This window comes from Colobus angolensis, unplaced genomic scaffold, assembly GCF_000951035.1.
Source record: "Colobus angolensis palliatus isolate OR3802 unplaced genomic scaffold, Cang.pa_1.0 Scaffold25, whole genome shotgun sequence".
NCBI lineage: Eukaryota > Metazoa > Chordata > Mammalia > Primates > Cercopithecidae > Colobus > Colobus angolensis.
This window is the reverse complement of record NW_012115710.1, coordinates 3,711,734-3,723,365: the sequence shown is the minus strand read 5'-3', so window position 1 is coordinate 3,723,365 and position 11,632 is coordinate 3,711,734. Positions and strand designations below refer to the sequence as shown.

Below are 11,632 nucleotides of genomic sequence, written 5' to 3'. Positions count from 1 at the left end.
TGGAGTGCAGTGGCACGATCTCAGCTCACTGCAACCTCCATCTCCTGTGTTCAAGCAATTCTCCCTGCCTCAGCCTCCCGAGTATCTGGGATTACAGGCATGCACCACCATGTCAGGCTAATTTTTGTATTTTTAGTACAGACAGGGTTTCACCATGTTGGCCAGGTTGGTCTCAAACTCCTGACCTCAGGTGATCTGCCTTGGCCTCCCAAAGGGCCTCCCTGGGATTACAGGCAGGAGCCACCGTGCCCGCCTCCAGTGTAGCTTTTAGTGACTGCAGAACATTCTTTCAAATGGGCCAGGCACCTGTAATCCCAGCTGCTCAGGAGCTGAGGCAGGAGAATCACTTGAACCAGGGAGGCGGAGGTTGTAGTGAGCTGAGATTGCATCACTGCACTCCAGCCTGGGTGATAAGAGCCAAACTCTGTCTCGAAAACAAAACAAAACAACAACAACAAAAAACACATTCAGAATATTCTTTCAAATGGATGAAGCCCGACCCATCTAACCAATGCCCGCTTCTTGGGCCCTCAGGTTGTTTCCTGGTTTTCTCCGGTTATAAACAACATTGCTCTGAACATCCCCGTGGTGCGTTCTTTGCTCACGTGTGGGTTATTTTACCAGTTCTGGTTCCTGGAAAGAGAACAGTTGGGCAGAGAACGTACACACTTTTGGGACTCGTAATGCCTCTCCTGGGAAAGGCGGGGCCCGTCTTCTGCTCCCCCGACAGTGTGGGGAACGGTACCCTCTCCCTTGCTGGGCAGCAAGCGCCTCTTCCCAGTGCTGATTGGGTCTTGGTGCCTCTTGCCCTCAGCTGCACAGAAGCTCTGCCGCCTCTTGGGACTGGGGGTGACGGATTTCTCCCGAGCCTTGCTCACGCCTCGCATCAAAGTTGGCCGAGACTACGTGCAGAAAGCCCAGACTAAGGAACAGGTAGGCAGGGCTGGCGGTGGGCAGGCACAGGAAGAGCCAGGCATCCTGGCCCTGGGTCTTTAAACAGCGTATACCGTTTTTCCCACCACACAACAGACTTTTGCTGAGTGCCCGCTCCGTTACCAATCCTGGTCTAGGTCCCAGGAATAAAAGCAGTCGTCAAGACAAATACCAGGCCCTCAGGGACCTCAAGTTATAGTAAGGAAATGGATAATAAAAGTTAAACAGGATGTGGCTGGGGTGGTGGCTCAGGCCTGTAATCCCAGCACTGTGGGAGGCCAAGGTGGGAGGACTGCTTGAGCCCGGGAGTTTGACGCTGCACTGAGCCGTGATTGCACCACTGCACTCCAGCCTGGGGGACAGAGTGAGAGTCTGTCTCTAAAAAAAATTAAAAAGTTAAAAAATTTAACAATAATTCAAAAAAAACAGGATATAAATGCAACATGGTATCCTAGAAAAACAAAAAACAAAAGCTCAGGATGCTTTTAGATGGTGAGAGCACCTATGAAGGGGAGGTGTGGTTGGTCAGGAAAGTCCTCTCTCAGGACGCTCTAAGGACATAACATTCAAGGGTAGATCTAGATGGTTTGAGGCAGACGGAACCGCAAGTGTAAAGGCCCTGGGGGTGGAGTAGGCTTGGGGAGTTGGGAGCATTAAGCGGGTCAGTGAGGCTGGGTGTCGTGGCTCACGCCTGTAATCCCAGCACTTTGGGAGGCCAAAGAGGACAGATTGAGCTCAGGACAGATTGAGTTCAAGACCAACCTGGGCAACATGGTGAAACTCCATCTCTACTAAAATATAAAAATTAGCCGGGCATGTGGCACACGCCTGTAGTCCCAGCTACTCGAGAGGCTGAGACTCGAGAATCACTTGAACCTAGGAGGCAGAGGTTGCAGTGAGCTGAGATCATGCCACTACACTCCAGCCTGGGCGACAGAGCGAGACTCTGTCAAAAAAAAAAAAAAGAAAAGGAAGGAAGGAAGGAGGGAGGGAGGGAAGGAAGGAAGGAGAGAGAGAGAGAAAGGAAAGAAAGAGAGAGAGAGAGAAAGAACGAACGAATGAAAGAAGGAAAGAAAGAAAGAAAAGAAAAGAAAATTGAAGGAGGTCAGGTCAGTGAGGCTAAAGAGGAAGGGAGAGAGGGTGGGTGAATCCACAGTCAGAAATATCAGCAAGGGGCAGATCATGCAAGGTCTTCGGGGCCACAGTAAGGAGGTGAGTTTTATTCAAAGTACATAGGAGGCCAGTGAGGTTTTAAGCCAGGGAGTGGCTTAATTCAGTTTGTCTTTCACAGAAAAATCCCCTTGGCTGCTGCATGGAGAATTGGGTTCAGGGATGCAGGTAGAGGCGGGGAGACTTAAGGAGGCTGCAGCCAGAGTCTTGGCAATCATGGGAGCTCACACCAGGGTGGTGGCAGGGAGGGTGAAGTGGAGTGACCACAGGCCAGGAAGGGTTTTGGAATCCAGCTTTTGGGCAGAGGCCTCTGCTGGCCCTAGGCTGGGCAGTGAGGTGCCCGGATGAAGTAGATGCTGTGGGGGACAAGAGGAGTTTGGGAGCCACACTGACCCTGGTTCAAGCTCAGCTGGGGTACTGTTGTTAGTTCCCATTTTACAGAGGAGAAAACTGAGGCACAGAGAGGTTTATTCACATGCCTGAGGTCACACAGCCCCCAAGTGGCAGAGCTGGGATTCGAACCCAGGTTGTCCGGCTCCAGAGTCCACGCTCTTAACCGCTGTGTGGTAGAAACTGGTTTGAGGGGTGAGGGGAGGATTCAAGGGCTAACACACCCGAGCCCGTCACATAGTACCTGACGCACAGTCGGACTTCAGGAATGTCTGCCTGTTGTTCATGGCATTGTTCTTGATGGTATATCTGGTCAAGGAGCTGGGAGGCGACCTTAAGGGGGATGAGCTGGGGGCCCTTCCCCGGTCCACCTCTGACGTCTTTCAGTCTGCTGATTTGCAGGCTGTGCCCTTACCACGAGCCCTGCCCCACAGGCTGACTTTGCGCTGGAGGCCCTGGCCAAGGCCACCTATGAGCGCCTCTTCCGCTGGCTGGTTCTGCGCCTCAACCGGGCCTTGGACCGCAGCCCCCGCCAAGGCGCCTCCTTCCTGGGCATCCTGGACATCGCAGGCTTTGAGATCTTCCAGGTCCGCCCTTGTGCTGGGAGGGGGATGCCAACTTCCTCACTCAGGTCTTGGTCCTTTCTGAAGCCCTGGGTCTCTCCCCTTCTCCCTGGTCTCTGTCCCCCACTCTCTCTCTGAGTCTCTGTTCCCCCCTCTCTCTAGTCTCTGTTCCTCTCTCTCTGGGTCTCTGTCCCTACCTCTCTCTGGTCACTGTCCCTCTTTCTCTGGTCGCTGTCCCACGTCTCTGGGTCTCTGCCCCCCTCTCTCTCTGGGTCTCTGTCCTCCTCTCTCTGGGTCTCTCTCCCCTCTCTGGGTCTCTGTCCCCTGTCTCTGGATCTCTGTCCCTCTCCATCCTCCCAGCTCATGTGTCCTGCATCCCTGCAGCTGAACTCCTTCGAGCAGCTCTGCATCAACTACACCAACGAGAAGCTGCAGCAGCTCTTCAACCACACCATGTTCGTGCTGGAGCAGGAGGAGTACCAGCGTGAGGGGATCCCCTGGACCTTCCTCGACTTTGGCCTCGACCTGCAGCCCTGCATCGACCTCATCGAGCGGCCGGTGAGCCCAGGGCCCCTTCCCAGCCCACACAGGGTTCAGCTCCGTCTCTCCCAGCATCTGCGTGACCACGGTCTAGCTCCTCCTCTGCTGGGCCTCAGGATGCCCATGGGTTCTGTGAGGAAGGTGACAGCACCTGCTTCCTTGATCTTTGTGATCATAGGTGATTAGAGCCCAGAACGTACCTGCCACAGGGCCTGGCTCGAATCATTCGGTTAATCAGGGCTCTCCTGTAACTGTCGTTCTCACATTTGTTTTTATGTCCAAGTGTGACTTCTAAGAGCTAAAAATCAGCAGCCACCTGAGTGTTCAATATTTGGGGATCTGACTTACTCTCCCCCTGCTGTCGATGGCCAGGCCAACCCCCCTGGACTCCTGGCCCTGCTGGACGAGGAGTGCTGGTTCCCAAAGGCCACAGACAAGTCGTTTGTGGAGAAGGTAGCCCAGGAGCAGGGTGGCCACCCCAAGTTCCAGCGGCCGAGGCAACTGCGGGATCAGGCCGACTTCAGTGTTCTGCACTATGCGGGCAAGGTAGGGGCTGGGGCCAGCCTTGGGGCATGTGAGTGGGAGTGGTGATCAAGAGGTCTCCACTGGCTACAGATGGGGGGAGGGTCTAGAGGGAAAACTGGGTCCTCCTGAGGTCCAGACAAACAGAGCAGGGGCTAGGAGAGCGCAGGGAGGAGCAAGGACTCTGTCCAATGGGATCACCAAAAACTTCCTCGAAGAGGTGATACTTGCAGTGGGTTTTGAGGGATGGGTAGGAGTTCATCAGGAGGCGATCTATGTGCATTTTATCCACTTATTCAGCAGACGTGTGCGGGCTGCCATTTGTGTGCCCAGCTCGGTGCCGAGCAAAGCTGGATACACAGATCAAACATGGTTTCTCTCCTCACAAAGATCCCTATCTGGGAGGGAGGCAAATACAGACCATCAGGATATAAGGTCAATAGGTGTTTGAATGGAGGCAGCTGAGGGTAGTGTCAGAGCCCAGAAGAGAAATACCTGAAAAAGCTTCACAGAAGAGAATATGCTCAATCTCAAATCTCAGCCAAGAGCCAGCAAACATTTTCTGTAAAGGATCCGATAGTAAATAGTTTCAGCTTTGTGGGCCAGACGGTCTCTGTCACACGAAAAGAACCACAGATAATATGTAAGTATCTTCAAGCCCCCAAGGAAAAAGAAAGGAAAAACAGACTGAGATACAGTCTGGAGGGCTTTCCTGTCCCCCAAAAGGCCCCCATGAGTTTGACTATGAAGACATAAATGAAGGTTCTATTCCAATAAAACTTTTTTTTTTTTTTTTTGAGACAAAGAGTCTCCCTCTGTTGTCCAGGCTGGAGTGCAGTGGCGCGATCTCGGCTCACTGCAACCTCTACCTACTGGGTTCAAGCAATTCTGCCTCAGCCTCCCCAGTAGCTGGGATTACAGGCGCCTGCCACCACGCCCGGCTAATTTTTGTATTTTTAGTCTACTAAAAAGACGGGGTTTTGTCATGTTGGCCAGGCTGCTCTCGAACTCCTAACCTTAGTTGATCCACCCGCATAGGCCTCCCAAAATGCTGGGATTACAGGTGTGAGCCACTGTGCCTGGCCTGTTCCAATAAAAGTATTTGCAAAAAGAGGTAGCAGGCGGGACTTTGCCTGTGAGCCACAGTTTACTGATCCCCGGTTTTGATGATGCAGACCAGGCAGCCCCAGAGGATGGGTGAAGGGTGGGAAGGGCTGTTCAGGCAGAGGGAACAGCATAGACAATGGCTAGGAGGCAGGAGATTCCACGTGTTCTGTGTATAGCCCTCAGTTTCTTCCCCAGACATACTCTAGAACTCCCCCTTGTACCCAGCCCTCTGCTAGGCCGTGAGTCAGATCTGGGCCCTGCCCTCAGGGGGCCGCTGTCTGGTGGGGGGCACATATGCAGAGAATTGTAGTGGCCAAGATCGTGACTCTATGGAGCCCCAACGCAAAGCCCTGAGTACCCAGAAGGCGCCAGTCATGTGAAATCCAGAGACAGAACCCCAGGTGGCAGGAACTGCAGGGGTAAAACCCCGAGGTGGGAGTAAGCTCACGTGTTTAAGGAGCAGTGCGGAGGCCAGGGTGGCTGGAGAGGAACGAGGAAGAAAGTGGTGGCAGTGGAGGTCACCGAGGTCTCTATGGGAGGGGGCATAGAGAGGAAGGAGAGAGAGGGGGCCATGCCAGTGGGGTACAGTTCAGAATATGGACACAAGGTGGCACCAGTGCTCTCTTGTCCCTGGTGAGCTCCAGACCTGGGAGTCTCAGAGCTTCTGGAAGGCTCCTTAGGAAATCCAAAGAATGTCTGAACCTGCAAGTCATTGCCCTCCTCTACCTGACTTCATTCAGGTTGACTACAAGGCCAACGAGTGGCTGATGAAAAACATGGACCCTCTGAATGACAATGTCGCAGCCCTGCTTCACCAGAGCACTGACCGGCTGACGGCAGAGATCTGGAAAGATGGTGAGGACCTGCTTCCCCAGCTCTGTCCCTGGGGGTCTGTGCAGCCATTCTCCCAACCCATAGTGTGAGCACTTTTGTTTCAGAGGCTGAGGTCTGAACCTGAGTTTTCTGCTTAGACCCAGAACAGCCCATGACACAAATAGTATTTCAAATCAGTGATGGATGGATCCATAGATTGATTGATTTGATTGATAAGCCAGCATCCTTCTCAAAGATCAAACACTCCCCCTTAATCAGAAACAAGACAAAGATACCCACTAACACTGCTGTTAAACATCGCTTTTTTTTTTTTTAGCAATACTAGCCTATGCAATCAGACCAGAAAAAAAAATATGAATGTCAAAAAGGAAGAGGTAAACTTATTATTTGTAGATGGCCTGTGTTCTCTAAAAAATTAAGAGATTTGGCCAGGCATGGTGGCTCACGCCTGTAATCCCAGCACTTTGGGAGGCCAAGGTGGGCGGATCACTTGAGGTCAGGAGTTCAAGACCAGCCTGGCCAACATGGTGAAACCCCATCTCTACTAAAAGTACAAAAATTAGCCAGGTGTGGTGGCACATGCCTGTAGTCTCAGCTACTTGGGAGGCTGAGGCAGGAGAATCACTTGAACCTGGGAGGTGGAGGCTGCAGTGAGCCAAGATTGTGCCACTACAATCCAGCCTGGGTGACAGAGTGAGACTCTATCTCAAAAAGAAAAAAAAAAAATTCTACTGAAAAATAATTTATAACAACCAGAGAACACAGAATGATGATGTTTTGCAGGTCAGTCAACTTTTAGGCTTTGCTTTCTTTGTTTTCTTACAAAGTTCCCTTCAAGCCCCTAGGGAAGAAGAAAGAAAGAACAGACTGAGATACAGTTTTGGAGGGCTTTCCTTCCCCCAAAAAGGCCCCCATGAGTTTGACTGTCTTTTTGGATTGACACTTCTAGGGGTGATAGGCAGAGATGCCAAATGCCTTGTGGTAGGACTCTGACCTTTTCCAAGCCTTTTCTGCCACCGCCCCCGTCCCCACCCCCATCCTTAGAGGAGGTTTGAGAAATGGTTTTAGAAAGCTGGCAGAACTAGCATCCTGTTTTTTCCAGGTTACAACTTTCTGGCATTTGTCAGTTTGCCTTTATCTTTTATTGAAGTGAAAAGGCAGCTGTAGAAATACCAGTCCATGCAATTTGGCAAATTGAGTGGTTCCCAAATGAGCAAGACGAGCGGTTCCCAAAACACACTCACAGAGCAAAAGAGCATGGAGGGTCTTGATCTTGTGAGCTGATGCTAGAAAGATAGATTTCATGTTTGTGTCTCATGTACTATTTACACAGGAGATTAGAAAGCAGGGTTTGATGTTCAGGAACAGAACCAGATTATGCTATGAGAATCATCTCCCGGCTGAAAATCTGCTGCCCTTTTAAAATATTTGTGCCCTCTTCATAAACACCTGATTCTCTATGGTGAGCCCTCATTTGTCACACTCTGTGTGTGCCTGACTCTCAGAGGGTTCCCAGAGAAAAAGTGGAAGCCGCAAAACCTGCTGGCTCAGCCTCCCAAGTAGCTGGGGAGCTGCCATAATGTCACTTCCTTTATAATCCTCCTAAACAAAGGCATTCACAAGGTCTTCCCAGATTCAAGGAGCTGCAAGACGTAGGCAAAGGGTGTCAATACAGAGAAAAGTGGGGAATCGGGGCCATTTTTGCCCAACCTATACTAGAGTAGCTTTGAGCCCAGAATTGTATGCCCATCATCCTGACAGCCCAGGGAAAAAGGTAAATGAGATTAGCTCTCCTCTGAGAGGCAAAAACAACAAGTAGCCTGGGAGCATCAAGTTCATTCTTGAGCTTCCTGGCAGCCAGAGCAAAAAGGGCTACCTATTAAAACAGATACCACCTTTAGAGGGAGAGATTTTTTATTCTTTGCACTGAATTCTTACAGAGGACATTCATCCTTTTGGCCAACAGTGTGTGGATACAAAGATGAATAGGAATTCAAAAGTTTATGGCCAACATTCTGGATTTCCCTCTTGCTTTGCTCTGCTCTGTGCTGTGCTGTTGACTAATAACCCTTTCCTCTCTTTCTTCCTTCCACCTCCTTTCCTTCCCCTCTTTTCATGCATCTCCCCCGACATCTCTCTGCCATCTCCCCTCCACCCACCCACACATCTGTCCTCACTCCCCAGAACACGGGGGTTTCCAGCAGTTCTCTTTCCTTGGCTCCTTCCCACCGTCGCCCCCAGGATCTGCAGAGAGGTGCAGCTCTGCTATTTCTCCGCCAGGGGGTGGGTGTCTCTGTGCATCAGTGGGTGAGGCTTGCTGGAGGAGGAGGGTGGACCTGTTGGGCTGGGGACCTGGTTTTAAACATCTGTCCCCTCTCCTCTCACTGTGGAGGTCTCTCACTCTTCCTATCCCTCCTTGTTGGCTCCCTCGGAAGTTTCCAGACTCTGTAGCAGCAGAACGCCTTCTTCTAACTAAACTGCATGTAAAAGTACAAACAGGTGTGATAGTGCCAGCTGGCGTTTCTTGAGCACTTACTATGTGCCGTTCACCATGTGAAGCCCCTTTAGAATTATCAACACCTCATTTGTGTAATGGGGTAATAGTACTAACACTCACCTCATGAAGTGTTAGTACTATTACCCCATTACACAAATGAGGAAACTAAAGCACAGAGAGGTTAAGTAACTTGCTGAGGTCACACAGCCAGTAAGTGGCAGAGCTGGGATTTGAACCAGGACATCAGATTTCAGAACTTTAGCTCTTATCTGTGCTATGAGGACTTCATAAATGATAATTATCATTTTGAAAATGACAGGGAGTATGGGGTAGGGGAGACAGTTGAACCTGGGGAAGAAAATAACATATTTGAGCTCCTGCCATGACTTGGCCCTGCCCTAAGCACAGATTATCTAGTTGATGGCTGATGACCCTTGAATGGGATGAGTTTTGAAGGACATCAGATTCTGCCCTAGCTGTGGGTTCCTGAGGAACCTGGCATGATTTAACACATAGAATTTGGTCCAGGTGCATTGAGTCATCCCTATAATCCCAGCACTTTGGGAGGCCGAGGTGAGAGGATCACTTGAGGCCAAGAGTTTGAGATTAGCCTGAGCAACACAGGAAGACCCCATCTCTAAAAATAAATTTAAAAATTAGTGGTGTGCGCCTATAGTCCCAACTACTTGGGAGGCTGAGGTAGGAAGATCACTTGAGCCTAGGAGGTTGAGGCTGCAGTGAGCTGTGATCACTCCACTGTACTCCAGCCTGGGTGACAGCAAGACCATGTCTCGGAAAACAAACAAACCTAACAGAATTCGAGACAGTACTAATGGAAGGAGTGGATATTTTTCGGATATTTTTCACTACTCAAAGCAGCGCCACCAAGTGGCAATAGAGAAAATAGAGTCTTTTTGTGGAGACGGAGTCTCGCTCTGTCACCCAGGCTGGAGTGCAGTGGCGTGATCTTGGCTCATGGCAACCTCTGCCTCCCAGGTTCAAGTGATTCTCCTGCCTAAGCCTCCCAAGTAGCTGGGATTATAGGCACGCACCACCACACCTGCCTAATTTTTTGCATTTTTAGTAGAGATGGGGTTTCACCATGTTGGCCAGGCTGGCCTCGAACTCCTGACCTCAGGTGATCCACCCACCTTGGCCTCCCAAAGTGCTGGGATTCCAGGCATGAGCCACCACACCCTGCCAAGAAAATAAAACCTCTATGAAATCAGGCATTCTGGAAAAATGGTTACCATAGAGATCGTTTGTCCTATTTCAAATATTGCATATAATGCAATAATTTATTACATCTTGTAATATGTTTCAGATTCCTAAAATGCAACTGCAGTGATTATGTTATCACTGTTTTCTCTCTGTGTGCCTCAGTTTCCAAATCTATAAAATGGGAATGATTCTTACAGGCTTATAAAGCCGTTGATGTAAATTGCTTTGAGCAATGCCTGCCAGAGCATCTATGCTAGGTAAGCATTTGCTGTTATTGTCATCATTTATTGTTAAGGAAAATAGACATCATGTCCTTGAAGAGAAGAAGGGTCAAAGACCAGGGTTTGAAAGGACTCCTACTGTCTGGGTTCTAATCTTGGATCTTCAGTTTCTAAGCTGTGTGACCTTAAGCACATTCTCCCACCCTTCAGAGCCTCTGTCCAATGGAGCTGATAATATCTACCTTACAGGCTGTGTGAGGTCCTTCATATGTAAAGTGTCAGTTGTGATAAATGATAAGACCCTTGACCTTTGGCCCCAGTCCCTAAAACTGACCCCTGACCTCCTTCTGTCTCTCTGTATCTCCATCTGACAGTGGAGGGCATCGTGGGGCTGGAACAGGTGAGCAGCCTGGGTGATGGCCCACCAGGTGGCCGCCCCCGCCGGGGTATGTTCCGGACAGTGGGACAGCTCTACAAGGAGTCCCTGAGCCGCCTCATGGCCACACTCAGCAACACCAACCCCAGTTTTGTTCGCTGCATTGTCCCCAACCACGAGAAGAGGGTGAGTGACTCAGCCTGGGGAGGAAGGGATGGCTGTGGCCGTGGGTTAAGGTTTGGCCTCTGGACTTGACTGGAGCCACATCTGATTTGAGGACCCTCTCTAATTGACTGTGTGGCTTTGAGCAAATTGCTTCTGTTCCTAGGCTCAGGGTCTGGTTGGGAAAATTCATCCATTCATATAACTTAAATGTATTGAGCACCTACCATGCTGGGAACAGGTACTGGGGAGGCATTGGAGAGAAAAGCACAGCCAACTCCTGTTCTCAGGGAGCTCACAGTCTGATGGGCAGCACAGACATTCATCTAACCACCCAAAATGAATGCCCAGTTAAATCTGTAGAGGCGGTAAGTGTCACATAGGGCTTGATCTGGTCAGTGAAGTGAGGGAAGGCTCCCTGGGGGAGGTGATGACTGAGCCCTGAAGGATACGTGGTATTCCAGACAGAGAACAGTTTGTACAAAGGTCCAATGGTAGGATGGAGCACACGAGGTGCAAGGGATAGAAGAAGGCCATCAGGGCTGGGGTTGTTGCGTAGTGCGACAAGACCATGGCCAGCCTCACTGGCCACTGATTTTCATGTTGAGAAAATCAGAGAATGGGCCCTACAGAGAAGGGTCAATGGGAATGGAAAACTACGCTGTTTGCCATGTTGCCCAGGTTGGTATCGAACTCCTGAGCTCAGGCAATCCACCCGCCTGGGCCTCCCAAAGTGCGGGGATTACAGGCGTGAGCCACCACGCCCGGCCTGAGATCCCATCTTTTATCAAATCTAAGACATGTATTCCTCCCTGCTAGCGTCTCTGAAGTCCAGATGTAGCTTACTGTCAATGGCCTGTCGGGGTTTAATTGCCAGGCTTTTTCCTTTCTTGGTGGCATATTTAATGACAGCATGTGCCATTTGAATTTTTGTACTGTTTAGATTTTTGCCATTTGTGTATTACTGTTGAAAAGGGAAAAGGCGGCCTGGCACGGTGGCTCATGCCTGTAATCCCAGCACTTTGGGAGGCTGAGGTGGGAGGACTGCTTGAGCCCAGGAGTTCAAGACCAGCCTGGGCAATGGCAAAACCCCGTC

At 50.4% G+C, this 11,632-nt stretch overlaps 1 protein-coding gene across 1 annotated transcript in view; it reads left to right on the top strand.

The window, feature by feature from the left end:
- Positions 1 to 11,632, top strand: part of MYH14 (myosin, heavy chain 14, non-muscle) — a 124,686-nt gene that overhangs the window by 61,063 nt on the left and 51,991 nt on the right. The window contains exons 12-18 of the mRNA XM_011946507.1: positions 815 to 933; positions 2,928 to 3,080; positions 3,441 to 3,614; positions 3,969 to 4,142; positions 5,966 to 6,080; positions 8,244 to 8,342; positions 10,373 to 10,610. Of these exons, the coding sequence (XP_011801897.1) occupies positions 815 to 933; positions 2,928 to 3,080; positions 3,441 to 3,614; positions 3,969 to 4,142; positions 5,966 to 6,080; positions 8,244 to 8,342; positions 10,373 to 10,610 (1,072 nt within the window). The remainder of the gene's footprint in view (positions 1 to 814; positions 934 to 2,927; positions 3,081 to 3,440; positions 3,615 to 3,968; positions 4,143 to 5,965; positions 6,081 to 8,243; positions 8,343 to 10,372; positions 10,611 to 11,632) is intronic.